Source organism: Cyprinus carpio, chromosome B18, assembly GCF_018340385.1.
Source record: "Cyprinus carpio isolate SPL01 chromosome B18, ASM1834038v1, whole genome shotgun sequence".
In the NCBI taxonomy this organism is placed as follows: Eukaryota; Metazoa; Chordata; class Actinopteri; order Cypriniformes; family Cyprinidae; genus Cyprinus; species Cyprinus carpio.
In genome coordinates, this window is record NC_056614.1 from 3,185,616 (window position 1) to 3,204,731 (window position 19,116).

The 19,116-nt window shown below is 35.5% G+C and overlaps 1 protein-coding gene and 1 long non-coding RNA gene across 18 annotated transcripts in view; one reads left to right on the plus strand and one right to left on the minus strand.

Moving 5' to 3' along the window:
- LOC109109277 (protein Aster-B-like) overlaps positions 1-19,116 on the plus strand; it is a 149,669-nt gene that overhangs the window by 99,234 nt on the left and 31,319 nt on the right. For 8 of the 16 annotated variants that reach the window (XM_042743473.1, XM_042743474.1, XM_042743463.1 and 5 more), the window contains 2 exons: positions 16,036-16,249; positions 19,048-19,068. In XM_042743473.1, coding sequence (XP_042599407.1) covers positions 16,036-16,249; positions 19,048-19,068 — 235 coding nt within the window. Of the gene's footprint in view, positions 1-1,281; positions 1,819-10,107; positions 10,248-16,035; positions 16,250-19,047; positions 19,069-19,116 lie in introns of those variants that run through there. The other 8 variants (XM_042743469.1, XM_042743472.1, XM_042743465.1 and 5 more) reach the window with 3 other exon arrangements.
- Positions 6,551-12,723, minus strand: LOC122140338. Of its 2 annotated transcripts, XR_006156992.1 has the most exons (4): positions 12,569-12,723; positions 10,137-10,212; positions 8,158-8,281; positions 6,551-6,688 (listed from the first exon to the last, which is right to left on the minus strand). It is a non-coding gene; the product is annotated as an uncharacterized LOC122140338 (long non-coding RNA). The 2 variants fall into 2 exon arrangements; XR_006156991.1 differs by lacking the exon at positions 12,569-12,723 and having other exon boundaries at positions 10,137-10,274.

Sequence of the window (19,116 nt, forward strand, 5' to 3'; positions counted from 1 at the left end):
TGGGTTACCACGATCTTCAACCATACGAGTAGTATGGAAGAACACTGGTAAATTTATATAAGATTTCTGGTTGCACTTTATTTTACAGTATGTGTACTTAAATGTACTTATAGTGTACTTACAGTGTATTTATCTAAGAAAGTTCTGGTAATACAAGGTAACTACATGGGTTAGGGTTAGGTTTAGGGGTAGGTTCAGGGTTAGTACCTAGTTATTACATAGTTATTGTAATTACTATAATACATAGTATGTACATGAGGAACAGGACTGTAAAATAAAGTGCTACCAGATTTCTAATTGGAACACTGTCAGATTATTTAAATTTCACCACATACAATATATTTTTTTACACTCTTTACAGATGTTACTGTTGTTAATGAAAGTAAATTTACATCTTTATTGCAAATCAAGCTCAATGCTTTACTGTCAAATTCCAAATGCTGCACTTATTTATGAAATATAACAGCAATAGCACCTTAATATGTATATACAATGTTTGTATGTCAGAAAGTGCAATAAAAAAGATAACAAAAATTACCTTTTTTTATACAGACTGGCCTTACATTTCCAAAAAAAAAAAAAAATTAGTAAAAAATTATTTAAAATCTGTTTATTACCTGATAACCACCATAAAAACACAGGAAAGTCACATGATGAATCAGAGCTCATCACAAGTAGCTTCTCCACAAGCAGAGATAGATACTAATATATAGACGATACACAAACACATAAACACAAATCACTATCATGACAATAAACATGACAATAAAATAATGCAAGAAACATTAATTAACCATAAAAGATGTAACATAAAAAATTGCATTTAATCTCAAACGTTTTTTACAAGTCCAGATTATCTGTTGAACAACTTCTCATTTGATTAAATGTTGGATTTAATGTGACGTTACATAAAGTCGTAATGTACATAACTGATGAGAGGGGAAGAAACGAACAAGAAATAGATGTTTAATTGAAAAACCATCAAATGTGAGCTGTCACTAAGAAAGTCAGTTTTCAGTTTTTTACTTTTTAATAAAATTTTCACTTTCAAAAACGTGTGAATTTAACAGTAATTTACTCTAAAATGAAATGTCCCATTAGATTTGTTACAGTTTTGCACTGTATAGAGTAAGGAAACCTATCTTTAACCAAGTAACAGGTTTTTACTGTAGCATTGTCACAGTCATTTACTGTTAATATTGCATTTGGTTGTTTGTTTGTTTTTACAGCTTGCTTTTGGAACAGAGCCATAGTATGTGTGCATTAGCAGAATGGTATCTCCAGCCACTGATGATGGAGACTTAATTGTTGCTGATGGGAGGGCAACAGGTCCTCATAACCTCCCACATCTGACCTGACCAGAGGGGACAGTCACAGCTAACCAAACAATCTGAGAAAAGCAGAGCGAGGGAGGGAGAGGAAAGGCTGATGAGCATGCTCAGTGTTGCTCTCGGCTCAGAGACTGCAGCTTTTAACTGCAGCAGGGGACGAGAGAGAGAGAGCGCACGAGTGAGCTTATACATACAAGCACCGCAACTTCATCACACCGTGCATGTCTCTTTCCATCACGCATGTTCAGTAGTGTTTGGTCAAGCTGACTGGTCAGGCTGTGTTATATGGGACTGTCTGGATGGTCGGATATTTTGTTAGTGTTAGAGTTAGTTCAAGTGAATACGTAGACCATCATCCTTCTGAATGGGACGGCACAGCGGGACACTTTCTCTCCTCAGCGGCTGCTCATCACCAACATGCAGCCGCCTGACGCCGTACCAAACACACTCTCAGCATCGCACCAATGAGAGGCTTCAAACTCGCCTGGTAAGAACGCGTTTAAATGCTTCTTGAGTGTTTTTCCGACACTGGGGATGCTTTGTGCCTGCGTGGTCTGATATTTTGTAAAGTCTCCTCGTGTCTCTCTGTGTTTGCCGTCACGTGTCATGGCATGCAGCCAACTGCAATGCCGCCCTCCTTTTTTTTATATTCTACCGCTGCTCCTCCAAATTCCACTCCCTTTCCATTTTTTCCCAATCTTTTGTTCTTTTATGCACCTGTGCCCCTAAACTCCCTCTCTGCGTCTGTCTCTTTTCTTTCTCCTCCCCTCCCGTCCTGTGCATGTGTTTGTGAATGCAACTCAGTCATGTGGTGGATATTTTTAGCTGCAAATCACAGCGTGCGGTGCTGAGGAGAAACCAGCGGCAACGTGCAGCCCGCTTCCTCTCCTCCTCTCACATTGCTGCCTGTGCTTTTCCCAGTTTTCCTCTCTTTAGCTCATTCTGGTCTATCTTTTCGTCCCATAAGAAGGAAATATTAGGAATGAGATTTTCTCAGTCTCTCCTAGACAGTAGTGATATTAAATGGAGAACAAATGGAGGCAAAAATGTCAGATTTTTTTCAAGTTTCCCATGCTGTGCTCAGAAGTCTGCAATCAGAAGTCATAGATTGTAATTTAATTTCAAACATTTCTCATAAGATTCCTTCAAGTCCAGTTTACTTTTGGTTTTAAATGAGAACAAAGTGAGAGAAAAATAGGCAAACATGACAGATTTTTATCTTGAGGAAAACAACCTAAAAATCTGTCTCACTAGAAATCTCAACAACTGTATGTCTCACACTTTGCTCAGATTTACCAAAATACCAAAGTCTACAATCAGAAGCTGTAAATTGCAATTTCATCTCAAATGTTTCTTACAAGATTCCTTTAAGTCCAGATTATCTGTTGCACAACTTCTTATTTGATTAAATGTTGGATTTAATGAGAACAAATTGAGTAAAAATTTGGCAAAAAAATATCATATTTCTATCCTGAGAACAAGAAGTTATTTTCTTCATCTCCTCAAGTTTCACAGTAAATCTCAGTTATGCTTTGATATTAAAATTTGTTAAACGAGCTACAGTGGAAACAACAAACCACTGTAAAATGCAGATATTTGTGCCATTGCTTGGAACAGTATTATTATATAACAACAATAATATCTGATAAACTCACCTCATAAGAATTGTATTTTATTAATAGTAATAATGCATTTAACTATCCACTTTGTATGATTCTTTTTTTGGACTGAAGCGTCTGAAACGGTTCACGGCTCGAGCAGCACAGATATATAAAACTCACTTTCAGATGCTGAACACTGAACTGAAGAAACAGTTCGACTCGGACTGAAGACTGATGAGCCACTGATATGCACATGCGTGAAACAAGCATTTAAATCAAGTGGACAAATTAATGTTTTTAATGGTTTATGTAAAAAAAACATTTGTTAATGAATTCATTCACTTTATATGCTTTAACACAGCGTATATGCTATTGGGTGCTTTAATAATATAATTGCATATACATTACTGGTGAATGCCAAACTGAGGCTCTGAATTAAAGATAATAATGTTCAGTTTCTTGCACAGACCAATTGTTTCACTTCATAAGACCTCAATATATCATCAGGAGCCATGGGGATTACTTTTTTGTTCTCTGATATGAAGAAAGAAAATCACCTACATCTTGTATGGGCTAAGGATGAGTAAATTAACAGTGTTTAATTTATTTATTTATTTATTGGGTGAACTATTCCTTTAAGCTGACTTGTACAGTGGGAGAACCTGTATGCATTTTCCTTCTCCGGAGCTCCTTGTGGAATAAGTAGAGCACCTTCTGTCTTCTTATTATTGATGATGAGCTGAAGCTGATTGTCTGTGAACTTTATCAGGTACTGTTCGGTCCGAAGATCTCTGGCTCTTTGGGAAACAGCACAGACTTGCATGTTCTGACTGAAGCAGTGTGATTGCTCTCTCGGTCTCTCTTGTTCTCTCTCTGTCACCTGTACTGGAAGACTTTTATATCCCTCTGATTTCCCTCGGGACGCTGCAGTTCCCTTCCTTATTCCTCCTGTCTAAATGACAGCTCTGTCATACTCTTAAATAGGGCAGCACACCATGGAGTCTGAGTGAGGATCTATTCTCATGTGCAATCATTATTACAGACTGATCGACAGGCATTCATAAAGACTAACTGACTTTATATAAACACATCTTATCTTAAACCATAATTAAGTTCTCTATGATACTGTATCATTGTTGAAGTGAGTAAAGAGATTCATATTTTTATAAAAGTGGAATCTCCATCCAGTTATTATTATCAAAGGTGGTGTGTAGATGGTCAGTAACACTTTATATGTACACTTTATCAACTGTAAATTAATATTTGGTCATAAACTAGCTACCCTGGCTAGCCTAGTCTAAATCTGCAGCTCTGTTACTTACATTGTTATCAATGCTCACAGAATTTTTATGAAGTAATTTTTAATTATTTAATGTTGAATCATTTGTATACATTGTTTATTTAATTTTAATGATATAATTATTATTATTTAATAATTATTATATTTAAATTATTATATACTTGTTATATTTAATACTAGAAAATAACAAATCCTGTTCCAGATTCATACACATTATTTATTGCTAAGTCTTACTAATTTTATTTTATTTTTATTCTGTTCTCATGTCAGATGTGTATGTATGCATGTATGTATGTATGTACCAGGAGCACAAAAAATTCCTTGTGTGTTTGCGCACACCTGGCGAAAAAAGTTAATCTGATTCTGATTCTGAAATGTTAAGAGGCTTGCATAAATGGCAAACATCATTTAAAATATATTTGAATAGCAAATGAATGCAAGCCATATGATATTTATGGTAGTGAATGACCATTTGAATAATAAAAAAAAATCTATTATATAAATATCATTATATAAATTATTTTGTCATACATTGTATTGAAATTATAATGTTGACAGATTTGTTTCATAGGCCTTTAAAAGACTGAAATATAATAATCTGCATTGAAACAATAAATGTGTAAATATATGCACTTAATACACTGCAAATGTTCATAATACCTTGATTTAATTTGTGTTTATTTTGGCGTCTTTCGCCTTTCCATTCTGCTCTGAACTTTGCACCATTGTGTACTTGTTGTGTTATTTTTTGGGAATTAATGTGGCAGGAAACGCGTCATAATCTTGCACCACAGGACGTGTTAGATCACACCAGCCTTCTAGAGCACTAATGAGGTCAGCGTTGTTTACAGCACTGCCATGTGATCGATCAGAAACCAGTCCCTCATGTCAGTAGCTGCAGTGATGCAGTATAGTGACCTGTCATAACAAGATACTCTCTCACCTCTTTCTTTCTTCAGCACCTCTTCTCCTTTGGTCATTGTTTTGTCATGGGTTCAGAAGTTTTAACCTGTCAGGCCTCTTTTTGTGTCCAAACAGATCATTATTTTTTATTTAATGCATTATTATTTAATTATTCCATATTTCATGTAACAAAGAGAGAGAGAGAGAAAAAGCCATTTTATAGTGGTTTCCAAAATATTAATACAGTTGCTAAAATAGTATCGTTTTTTTTTCACCTTTTGTTTGTGTTTTTAGGATGAGTCATTGTTTCCATTGGCTCAGGATGCTATTTATAACTCACTCTTATGCAAAAAAGACAGCATCTGTCCAGTTACACTGAAAATCGTCCCAAAGCCTGTCACCAGCAGGAGCATTTCCAGATTTCACCTGTCACTCATAATACTGTTGTATTACATAATGCTGGTCACATGTTTTGCAACAACAACAAAAACAGTAATAATTATAATAATAATAGCATTTGTGAAAAGAAGTGCATATTAGCATATTTTTACATATAGTTATAGAAATTATATACTTAAAAAATATATACTGTACTTCAGTGTGAATGTAATGTATTCTAAATTACGTTGTAATTGTAATTATGTTGGTTGTAATTATGACTGACCCGCTTAAGTTAGATTTAGCCTTATATGTAACTTCATAATATTGTCTTTGAAATATGGTTTAAGAGTACTGCCAAATGTACTGACGAACATTTCTCTCAATTAAAATGTACTTTAATGTAGTTTCTATTGAAACTTGTCATGGATGCATGCATTATATTTGTAATTGCACATTTGTAAAGAAGCTGCAATTTAGAACATTTAAAATATATGAACTTTAATAGTAATATGAAATAACATGCTGCAGTTAATCTTATTATCAAGTACTTTAAAAACAAAATAAAACTTGGAATTTGACATTAGTGTTCTTTCTTATTGTTTTTTCTTTAAAGAACTTTAGAGATATAAAAGTCATTAAAGTGCCTCTCTTTAAGTACACTTATACAGTATGGTCTTTTATTTTGTTCATATTATGTACGAGTAAGGCATTAAAAAAAATACTTTTAATATTTGAAGTACACTACAATACACATTCATTACAATTAAACACACTCCCTTCCTATGTTTTCCAGTCAGTGCTATAGATATATATGTTCTGTACACATCACTCTAGTATAATCAACAGGACCACCCATTAACCGTTTCTGAACTAGTTTCCTGTTGCACCAGTAAGTGAACCCAGTTGGCAGCTCCAGTGATCTACAATCACAAAAAGTTGTCACAAAGATAGATTTGGTTTCCTCTGTGTCGTTCACTTGGCTGTTTGAATTGGGTTGTGTTGTGTGAGCTCATCAGTGCTGAGTTGGATCAGTCCCGCTTTGCTCCAGCCAATGAGATCGCGTGGTGTTGCCATTGGAGGCCACTTGTCTCAGCGTTACTGATGTTTTCGGCGTGTCCCGTGGGAATGACCTTGCTCATAAATGGCAGTAACACAAGGCTTCTGAAATGTCCCTGTTTGGACACATGAACACACACGCTGTCTTTGCAGAGCCGCAGAGCTTACACACACACACACACACACACACACACACACACACACACACACACACACACACTACCATTGTGTGGAGTTGGTAAGATTTTAAACTTTATGCTCTACAAGGCTGCATATATTGGATTGAAAACACAGTAAAAAACAGCAATATTATTAAATATTTTTTGCAGTCTAAAATAATTGCTTTCTATGGAAGCCCATTTCCGCCACTGAATAAAAAATAAAAAAGGTTATTGCGACTTTTTATCTCACAATTCTGACTTTTTTCTCAGAATTGCGTGATATAAACTCGCAATTGCAAGTTAAAAAGTCATAATTGTGAGATATAAACTCGCTATTCTGAGAACATATCAATCTTCTTCCCCCCTCAGAATGTAAACTTTCGATTGTAAGTTTATATCACGCTATTCTGAGAAAAAAGTCAGAATTCTGACTTTATAACTCATAACTGCAAGTTTAAATCTCACAATTCAGTGAAAAAAGTCAGAATTGTGAGATAAAAAGTAGCAATAACCTTTTTTAATTTTTTATTCAGTGTCGGAAACAGGCTTCCATAGCTTTCTGTTTGAATATGTTTTCAAATGTAATTTATTCCTGAACACTCAGCATCATTGCTGTAGTCTCCAGTGTCACATGATTCTTCAGAAATCATTCTAATATCAATATGCTGATTTTTTGATTATTATTAATGTTGAAATCAATTGTGCTTCATACATTTCTGGAATCAATACTTTTTTCAAGGAATCATTAATAAAAAGTTAAAAAGTGCATAATTTATTTGAAATATGAATGTTTTGTAACATTTAAAAAATACATACTGTCACTTTTGATCAAATTAAATGCATCCTTGCTGAATAAAAGTATTATATATTTTATATACTTTTATTTCATATTATTTCTTACTATTATCAATGTTGAAAATAGCTGTGCTGCTTCATTATTTTGTGGAAACGATGCATTTTTCCCCATATAACATTTAAAAGAACATCATTTATTTGAAATATAAATGCTTTGTGACATTCATAATGTTAAAAATCATTTATATTTCAAATATATGAACTGTCACTTTTGATCAATTTAATGCATCCATAGGCCTTCTGTATATACTGTAATGATTGATACTAATGGATACATTACATTACAATAATTATTAAATATTAAAATGCTTTATTAAAATATTTTTGAGCAGTTTCTTAAAACAATCAACTGAGAGAGCATTTCCGATAGAATCTGGTAATGATTATAAATGTTGATGTTTCATCTGAGGTTCTCCTCTAGTGAGTGTGTTGTTTCAGAGGAGCGCCCCCTGTGGGAGGCTTCATTCTTGTCAGTCTGAGACCGGTTGTATTAGCGAGTGTGTTTGTGCAGGGCTGTGCATCCACGTGTGTGCTGTGTGTGTTGGAGGTTGTTGGTGTTTGTGTCGCACCTCATCAGCCTGTATGTGAACGGCTGCTGCTATCACCATGGATATGTCTCTTCTATGATAACAGCCGTCAGCGGGAACTTCCGACGCAGCCGAGTCCTGCCAAGGCCAAGTTGCCATGAAAACACTGTAAACAGAACAAAAGTAGCTGGCAACAGAACACTGGTCTCCATGCTTTACATTCAGCACTCTTACTGTAGGGTAACACACACACACACACACCTTTTCAGTTTTGCACTTTCTTACTGAAATGCTCCAGTGTTGCTTACTAAACAACCAGGCTGTTTAAGTAAATGAAGAAAACGGACCATAATATGACCAATCATCAGCATAATTGGCCCTGAAGTGAAGCACTGTTGTCCCAGGAATTATTCTGTCTGTACTTATTAATTTGTTAGTTTGTGTTTTATTACCTACTGTAATAATAAATAAATACTGAACTTTTGGAACTTATTTACTAGGATCACTATGAAAATTAGCCAGTGAAACAAATTGTGGGATTTTCTCATAAGCTCAGCTAATCATTTGATCTTTCTCAGAAATCTGCTGGTTTGCTCAAGCTCAGGAGGTCCAAAAAAGGCCACAGCAAGCCTGATAAAGAGCAAAAGCATTTTTTTTTTCTGGCTTTTAACACTTATTTTTATGTTCAGATCAATTTGTTGTATAATTATGTTTCTGAACTGAAATTTTTTGGTAACACTTTACTTAAAGGCTTTATGTATAACGCATTGTGAAGGGTTATTAAATGGTATGATGCAGTGTAATTATTTAAAATGTGCGATGTAAGACATTGTAGCTTGTCATAAATAATTATAACATATACACATTGTAACAATTAACTGATAAGTGTTATAATGTATTAACTATTGTTACATGAGACTTTACAATGCATTATAAGGTGCATTACAAGGCATAATTAATGCAATAAAACCACTGTACTTTTACAATGCATTAAACAAAGGCTTTAAGTAAAGTGTTATATTTTTATTGCTATTATTTAAACGTCTACTAAAAAAAATAACATTGAAGTTAAAGATAATTCTTGAAAAGTATCTTTATTGACCTTAAAAATAATTAAATAATAAAAGAAGTACACAGTTGTACTGAATAAAATACCATGCAGTTAAGTGTGTGAAAACATTACATCCATATCATTCTTATGTAAAGAATATAAAAGAATATTCTTTTTGTAATAACTACTTTTTATGCTATATACTATTTTTGACAAGGTGAAGTTGTATTAAATGCATTGCTAAATGAATTTAAATTAACACTTGTATTAAAAAGAAGTAGTAATAGTAGTAGTTTTATTTTAAAGTATTCATAAAAAAAATGTCAGTGTGGTACAACCAACATGCAAGAAGTTATTTTGTCATGTTACAACAAAACTGCAAAACAACTTAACTTTTTCATGAAAAAGTAATATTAGTGCAGGAACACATGTCAGGTGATAAAAACCCCAGGGACATTGTTAATACTCATAATGCTTAATAACTGATGATATTTGTAGTTTTTACCTTGTCCACTGATATGTATTAAATTAATCAGAAAATACATTACTGCTTACTTGATTGTTACTTCAAAAGTTTTTTTTCAAAACTGTATGAAACCAACATAAAAACACAAGAAAACAGACTTGTGTCTGATTGTGTGTGGGTTTTTATGTGTGCGTGTGGTCAGTGAAGTGAACTGAAAGTGAATGATGTCAGATCTGTTTCTTTTATCAAGACTGAATAATTAACAAGCCGACGGCTCATTTTCTCACCTACTCTTCCTCTAGCTTTCCTCACAGTCTCTCTCTCTCTCTCTGTCGTCGTTCTTCAACACCCCCTCCAAATGGTGCGCGAGACGTAGCGTCTCCCGAGCCCTGATCTCTTAGATGAGAGAGAGAGAGAGAGAGAGAGAGAGAGAGCTGCAGCCAGCATGAGGAGAGAGAGGCTCTCGCAGACAGAGCTCTAGTGTCGCTCGCTCATCCTCCGTACTGTTGTCTTCATCCGTTTGGGAATGCCTCTGTTCTCCCCATCTTCTGTCTCTCCATCCATCCATCTCTCCTTGGCTCTAAGTGGTGCAGAGGCGTGATACATGGCAGCCAGGTTAGTCAAGACAGATGTGTGTGTTATTCTGTGCAGGTTCTGCATGGGTTATGTTGTGTGTGAGCATCGAGGCGACATAATCGCTGCCTCGGGTTCAGAGCGAAGTGCTCTCGTCTAAGCCTCTTAATGCAGATTGGGTTCTTTCCGTCACTTGTCCGCCTGTCTCTCCCTGTCTGGCGGTGTGTGTTGCTCTACCGTGAGGGGGAGTGTGTGTCAGTGTGTGTGTTTTGATTCGGCAGCAGGAATAGGGTGCGGCACATGGTTTCTGTCATTCCCACACTGTGTGTGTGTGTGTGTGTGTGTGTGTCCATCTGTCTGTCAACACTCACATCTGTTTACTGCATCACTGCATTTTCATTCAAATTTACATACTAGTAAACTATTTACAAAAAGTGGTATCCTGCAGTTGTTACCTTGCAGTGCTACTTCTACCATGAATATGAATTGTGTTGGTATGAATGTGTTTAGTTTGCTTCAGTGATATTAAATAGTATTTCTGGCTTGAATAAGGTATATCTATCTATCTATCTATAGTATGTTTTATTTATTTTTTTTCATTTATAAATGAAATATTATATTACATTTTTTTTTTTTTTTTTTATACAGAGTACAAAGTTGTCACTTTGGTGTTATCTTAAAATGTGAAAAACTAAAAAGGTACTAATATGTACATTTTATGTATTGTTATGTACTTTTAAAATACTACAGTGATATGGTGTACAATGATGTACCTTTTAGCTTTTTTACTGAGTACTGCCCGCGTAGACAGCTTTGTACTTTTTTCTGATAGTGGGGTGTGCATGTATTCTTGTTAATGTGTGTTTTTAAAATGAACCGAGCTATAGTTTGGTCTGTATTTTTAGCTGTATAATAGCAGCAGGTGTTGTTTACATTTCCATCCTGAAACAGACAGACAGACAAACAGGTTGAGTGACAGAGGTCTGATCTGTCTCATGGCTGAACCTGAGAGTGTTTGTTTGAAAGTAAAAGCGCACATCCACACTCATTCTTGCATTCTTGTTTTCCAGTTACAAGATGTAAACATTCTTAAAACAAGATTTTTTGTAAAGAATATATACAAATTTGTGAACATATATATAAACATATAACTTATTTATTTTTTTCTTACGTTTTGCTTTTTGATAAAAAAATAAACCTGTTTACCAATGGGCTAAGAAAATGGTTTTGTGTAAGGTGCAGCCTGACTAGTTTCCTCTCTCAGCTGACTTTTAGAGCTTGGTGTGTGTGTGTGTGTGTGTGTGTGTGTGTGTGTGTGTGTGTGTGTGTGTGTGTGGTGTGTGTGTGTGTGTGTGTGTGTGTGTGTGTGTGTGTGTGTGTGTGTGTGTGTGTGTGTGTGTGTGTGTTTGATTGTGTTTGATTGTGTGTAAGAGGGGTCCTGGCAGTTGGTCATTATTCACGCTCAGCCAGTACTGCAGAGAAAACAGAGCCTTCCGGAACAGCCCACAGTCCTTCCCATGGCAAACTGGACAGGACCGTTCTTTTTTGGACCCGTGACAGTTCAGAGAAAGGCCATAGATGTTTTGGGGTCCATTGACAATAAAGCAACTGTGAGATCATTCTTTTTTAAAGGTGCCTGTTTGTCTCGTAGAAAGTTTATCTAAAATCAGTGTTTTTTTTTTGTTTTGTTTTTTTTTTGATAACTTCTAAGTGACAGCCATAGTGTTCATCAAAATACCATATAGGGATCCCTCAGTCATGAAAATCCTGGAAATAGTAAGAGATCCTAAAATAGGGATTTCCAAAACTGGAAAACTAAATAACCCTTTTGTTTAAGGACCACTTCTCATTATTAACTAGTAGTTTATTAGCATGCATATTACTAGCAAATAAGCTGATTATTAAAGCACATGTGTATGCCTTATTCTGCATGACCATATTTCAGATCCCTTAACCCTGCCCCATACCTAAGCTTAAAGTGCCCCAAATATGCCTTTTCGACTATTACCTTTCATGCAGTGTGTCATGTAGCTGTATGTGAACATAAACTATCTGCAAAGTTGTGACGCCGACAGTGCACGATAGATAAAGTTATTATCTGTCAAAAAAAGAGTCGATTCGCAATTGTCGAAACGAGTCGTCAGGAATTTTAATCTTATTCTGTTACGGCTCTGCGTCACGAAGTAACACATTTGCATAATCTCCGCCCAGGTTTAAGGTCGCCAACTTGCCTGCCCACAAACAGAGTAAAGTTTCTATGTGGTTAACATCATTTCGAGAAGAGCTGTATCCTATGCTGTGAGAGAAAATTAGTTTGATCACATCTCATAATTACCACAAAGTTGTCAACACTTGACACTTACCACTGAGAAATGTCCTGCTCCAGTCGTGCTTGTGAATCAGTCTCTTATCAGTCAACCACTTCAACCGTTTCATCATCAGAATCCGGCTCGAGTTGGTAAGCTACAATCCATACAATCTTTTCTATGTACTGACAGGTCTCCAGGGCTGTCATTCTGTCAAGGCAATTGGCATTTCGTTTCTGACACGCGCTGTACACGGTAGACCAATCCAGAGCTGTAGAGAGATCTCTCCATGGCTCTGGACCAATCACAAAGGACTGCACCATCTGACCAATCACAGCAGTGAGGGCTTACGGAAAGGAAGGGTTTAGAGAGACTGATTCTTTGAACTGCTTCGTCGTTTAAGAATCATTTAGAAATTAGGTAAAATTAAATCTATTTTCTGAGATAACTAACATGTTTTTTGACCTTGCATGCATGTAAACCTATTTTAGGAGACTCATAAAACAATATATGCAACCTTAAAAATGGCATAATGGGGCACTTTAAGAACTACTGCACCTTACTAATTATTAATAAGCAGCCAATTAGGAGTTTAGGCAAAACTTGTAGTTGATAGTTAATAGTAAGAATCGGCCCCTAAACTATATATAATTGTAAAAGTAAAATAAAAAAATAAACACTTTTTTAGGTACATTTTGGAAAATTATAGTATAGTATACTATTTGTATGTATTGTACACATATAGCCTACTATATGCAGTTATTAAGAATGACTGGGAAAAAAAGCATAGAAAACTACTTTTTAAACATACTTTCCTTTAACAAAAGAGAGAGAACAAATTTTACAATTATATTTTTTTGGCATAGTAGCCAAAACAAGCCATAGTAAACATGTAAGAGAATGAATGAATGAATGAATGAATGAATGAATGAATGAATGAATGAATGGAAATGTCTTTGTTGGAGAGAGTGTTGAGTCAAACGAGAAGAGCTGACAATGTGAGCTGTTATATTTAGTGCTGCACTCTGAATATTGCAAAACAGCCCTGTTACCATAGCAACATGAACACAGCAGAACTGTCCTGTCATGCTCACACAAACACACACATCGAGGTGCCGTGCACCTGTCAATCTGATTGTGTTCGGATGTTGAACTGAAAGCTCTGATTGGTTCTCACATTTTTGATAACATCATCAAAGCACATTTGCTCTGCTGCGCGCCTGCGTTTGTTATCTAACATTCCACCATCTCTCCCTCTCTCTCCTCTTCCCTGTGGAGTCCAACCACTTCCAAACTTGGCCAGTCCTGCGCTGACTGTTTCCATGGAAACATATTCACTCGTGGCAGGAAAACAGCGAAAGGAAAAAAGCTGGCACTGCGAGTGTGTGTGTGTGTGTGTGTGTGTGTGTGTGTGTGTGTGTGTGTGTGTGTGTGTGCGCATTCCCATTATTTAGGATGGTCGGCCCTCTCCGCTTGCCTGCGTCTGACACAAACAGAAATTCATCCTCCTTCACACATTTACCTTTTAAAGAGGGATGGTACGAACCACTATGACGTTTTTTTCTGAGATCTGATTGGTGAATACATGCAAGGAAGAAAATGAGAAAGTGTGAAGACTTTTTTTATTGTTAAAATTCAGAAAGTTGTTAAATAAACACAAGTTATATCAAAACCCTTGAAAAAGAAATACACTTTAGCATACTTACATGCTAAATATTTTAAAGTAAATATTTTTTTATATACTACATAAACATGCTTAAGTGTGTACAGTTTACAGTAATTGCATGTTACATATTTATATTAAATGCAAAGTGACCCACTTAGTAGTACTTCAGTACATCTTTGTATTTCTTTTCATAATTATTTGGTTAAATTGTACTGCCGAATGTCCTGACAAGCATTTATGGTACACTAAAATATACTTTAATGTCATATTGTAAGTCGCTTTGGATAAAAGCGTCTGCTAAATGCATATATTTAATTTAATTTAATTTAATATTGAAACTTGCATGTCATATATTTTAACATATTTGTAATTACACATTTGTATTGATAAAGTTGCAGTTTAGTACATTTAAAATATTTAACCTATATTTCAATTAGCACACTACATTTAAAATTATAATCAAATACTTCTAAGTCAACACATGTAAAATAAATGGACTTCTTTAAGTGCACTTATTTAAAAGTATACTTAAGTTTGTTTAAAAAAATAGTCATTAACATGGGAAAAGTAAAAAAGTTTTTGCTTATAAATATATATTTTAATCAAAATCATTTTATTCTCCCTCTCTAGGTTGCTCGTGGCATGTAAATTGATGAAATCAGTGATTTTCTACTATCTGTTAGATAGCTACTGACGCTATGATTAGCATGCATCTTTAGCAGTGCACCTGACAGGCCACAGCGGGCGGCTATCTGTGCTAATCACTGTGATCAGACCACACACACACAAGGCCTCGCTGAAACTGTAGAATAGCGTAGTGACCTCGTTTTACAATTGTGATTGGCCAGTAGTGATGTAAGGCATTGCATAAGAGCCTATAATGTGACCAGGTTGCTCCCTTTGGAGACTGAAGAGAGTCGAGCATCCACAGGGACAAGTCAGCATGTTTGGTTATATATTTGTGTGTGTGTGTGTGTGTGTGTGTGTGTGTGTGTGTGTGTGTGTGTGTGTGTGTGTGTGTGTGTGTGTGTGTGTTAAATGTTGTATGTGTGTTAATTTGATTAGATCATTGTCTTAAATGAGCTGTGTTTTTAGATGCAAGCTGATGTCTGGAGTTCCTGGGACACTGAAGTTTGTTGCTGTTTGGCTTGGTTATCGATTTTTTTTAGTGTGTGTATTAGCGTCTGTTATATGACATCAGTCTGTCTGTGGTGGACTTGTTAAGGTCAGTGGTGTTTATAAGGTGGAATTTTGTTGATCAGTGGCATTTGTGGGGTATTTTTAGGTTATAGTTTGAAGTGGGATTATTTTGGTCTGTCACTTGAGTTTTCTTTTTGTCAGTGCTGTTTGTGCTTGGTCAAATATATTAAGCCATTTTAATTGGAATTAAATATGTACATTTAATATAATATTTTATAACATTATATTTTAAAATATTTTAATTAATATAATTTTTTTTATTATTAATTTAATCCATTTATTTACATTTAATTAATTTTAATTAATTAAACTAAAGCATTACTTGAAGTATTTCTCTAAATAAGCTAAAACTAAAAACTAAAATTTAATAAATAATATAGACACAATTGAAAAAAGAGAGAAAAAAATGACTCAAACTTTATTTAAAATTAAACTTAAAACAGACACAATAAAAAAAAATATCAATTTCATTGGTAGTTTTAATGGTTAAGAAACTCCAAACACCTAAAAGAATGAGTATTTTCATTATGTGATATAAAATGACCAAATGCATGTTACAAAGAAATGATGCGCCAAATGATCTTTCTGGAGTTAAGTTGTCGCTCTGTGAGAAACTGAAACAGTGGTCTTGATGTGTCTGTCTCTTTCGTCTCTCCAGCACTGCCAGTAACTCTAACAGGAGTTCCCCTGCCTGCTCTCCGGTTCTGCGGAAGCGCTGTCGATCTCCCATTCTGCAGAACGTCGAGACGGACACCATGGTGGAGAAAGGCTCAGAGCAGTCCGACACCTCCAAGTCCCCCTCCACCCCTGAGCAGCTGGTCACTCGCACCTTCTCCGGCCAGTCCACACGCAGCGGGGGCAAGAACTCCAAGGTATGTCCTCCTCCTCATCAGCCCCACCAATTGGGTTCATCTATGGTTCTCCACCAACCCCAGTCATTCTACAACATCACTTCCACTGGGAAACCTGCTGTGTACTGGATATGATGCACTTAATTATGTGGAACTGCCTTATCCTACTGTACCTGCTAGTTTGCCCTTTGTTGTCCAATCATAGCATGTGTCCAACCCATAGACTCTGATTTGACAGTGTTTTACAATAAACTAGTTTTGCAAGTAACCTGCCCCATGCAGGTCTATTACATCTCTGTAAATTAGATTTATTTATGCATATATATTTTGACATTGAAATTCTGCAAAAGGGGGACTTTAAAAGTCTATGTCATGCTCAATCTTCCACCAAATCACTCCTTGTGTTATATGAACATATAAAGTCAGGAAAGGCTGAAGCAGAAGCAAAAGGAATCAGTGTAAACATGTAATCATAACCAGAGTTTCACTCTCAGCTGAAATTACTTATTTATATATATATATATATATATATATATATATATATATATATATATATATATATATAAAGATTATATTATTATATTATATTATATTATATTATATTATATTATATTATATTATATTATATTATATTATATTATAACACTGTTGAACACTTTGAAATGTTGGAAAGTACTTACTGTAAGTAGTAGCAGTGTAACAGAATTATTATTATTAAAAGAAGTTTCTTCTGCTCACCAAGGCTGAATTTGATTAAAAATACAGTAAAAACTGTAATATTGTGATATTATTACAATTTAAAATAACTGTTTTCTGTTTTAATATATTTTTTAAAATGTAGTTTATTTCTGTAATGTAAAGCTGAATTACTCCAGTCTTCAGGGTCACATGATCATTCAGAAGTCATTCTACTATTTATTAATATTATTATTATTATCAAACTTGTTGTGCTGTTTGTGTGTGTGTGTGTGTGTGTGTGGAAACCATGACACCTTTTTTTAAGATCCAATGATGAATAGAAAGTTCAAAGGAACACCATTTATGAAAAATAATAATTATAGAAGTCTTTACTGTCACTTTTGTGCAATGTAATGGATCCTTACTAAATAAGGAGGTACTGTCTGAAGCCTATGTGTGTGCGTTACAGCATTAGATAAGAACAGCGATTAACTTACCTGTACAATAAGGTGTTTAAAATATGCATTCTCCCGTTCAATTTCGAGCATCCAGTAATATAATCACACGTCTTGTGGAGCGCTTTCAGAGCATGCATTTATTTGTCATTTTAACTGTTTGAAAACGGAGTGTAAATGTGGAAGTCCTTCAAAGATTTCTTATCCTGTTGCGCCCCGCAAAACCTGATTTTAACAAGTGCGACATGTTCCTGAATCAACTTCTTTGTTGACCCTGGAACAACACTGTGTCACGATGCTGCTGCTACTGTGAAGGAGTGATGAGCAAAGGAGCGAGGAGACATAGGGGAATCCGTGAAGAAAGTCTTTATTTACAGCAACAAGGCACACACACATAGCAGAGGGTATAGACGAACAATACCGGATGCTAGACACGGAAAAACACTTAGAACCAAACGAGACACACCTGGAATAAATCATATCATAAACATAGGAAACACCTGGGAACAATGAACATAATCAGACATGGGAGTAACTAGATCATGGCACAGACACAGAACAAAACACAACAAAGACAGGAGCACAGGACTGACACATTGTGATTAACCAATCAGATTTGAAGAACCAGTTTATAGTTTTTGTGAAGTTTAGGCTTACAATCAGTGTTTGGTGCTTGTACATCAGTGTCATTCATCTATCATTTCCTCTGATTGTAGGGATTTCTCATAGTTAAGGTTAGGTTTAGGTGTAGGGATATGGTCAAGACTACATTTTTGGAATAAAATGTTGTTCCAGGGTTCCAACAAAATATGTTGACCTAGGAGCACATCTAACTCAGCAAAATCAGGACGTGCTGCGCCCTCAATAGGATCAGTGACTAGTCGACGTCAAACTTAAGGTGCTGTATGCAGGTTGCCATATTGACGACACCATCAAGAACGAGCGCACTTGACTATGAATGAAATTAAATACGCCGTGTTTTCCGCCAACTGGCAACCCTGGGTGCCGGAATACAATTGGGTAAACTGGCAGTGGGCGGGTTTCACAAACCAAAACAGAGACCAACATTCCGACCCGGAACGCGCATTTTCAAAGGAGAATTACAATATTCAATTAAATAAAAAAATACAGTCAAATAAAATAAATAAATATATAAACTTTCACAATTACAAACTTAAGACAGTAAAATATATAAAATAATTTTAAATAAGCATTGTCCAGTTAGTCTCTTCTGGAACATGCCGTGACTACACCATCTGATCCCATCTTTCTCTATTGGTAGACATTCATAGATAGCTCTATACAGGTATTATAGACCTAGAATGAATGCATGAATGATTGCATGAATGAATGAATGGACGGGTGTCATTAAACAGGTGGCTGAATGAATGGGGAGATGATGTGTAATGATTTGTAGTAAATGCAATGCACCGAGTGCAGACTAGCTCACATCATCATTCTGTCTGTCTGTCTCATTTCAACTGTTATAGTCGCTTGTTCTGCCTGTTTCCTTTCACTTTTCACACTCACTGTACTGTTTCTTTCTAGAGTTTGATACTTTTGCTGATGTCATATAAAATGTCTTTGATCTAAACCTGACTATCATGTTCTTCTTCTCGCTGTTTGTGGTTGTTCTGATTTGTGTTCCGTTTTCTGATTTCTGTTTTTCTCCTCGATGCATGCTAGTCTCACAAGCGACTTTCCAAAGTAAGCATTTCTCTCTTCTGTTTTGTAGTCACTCAGTCTCTCACCCTG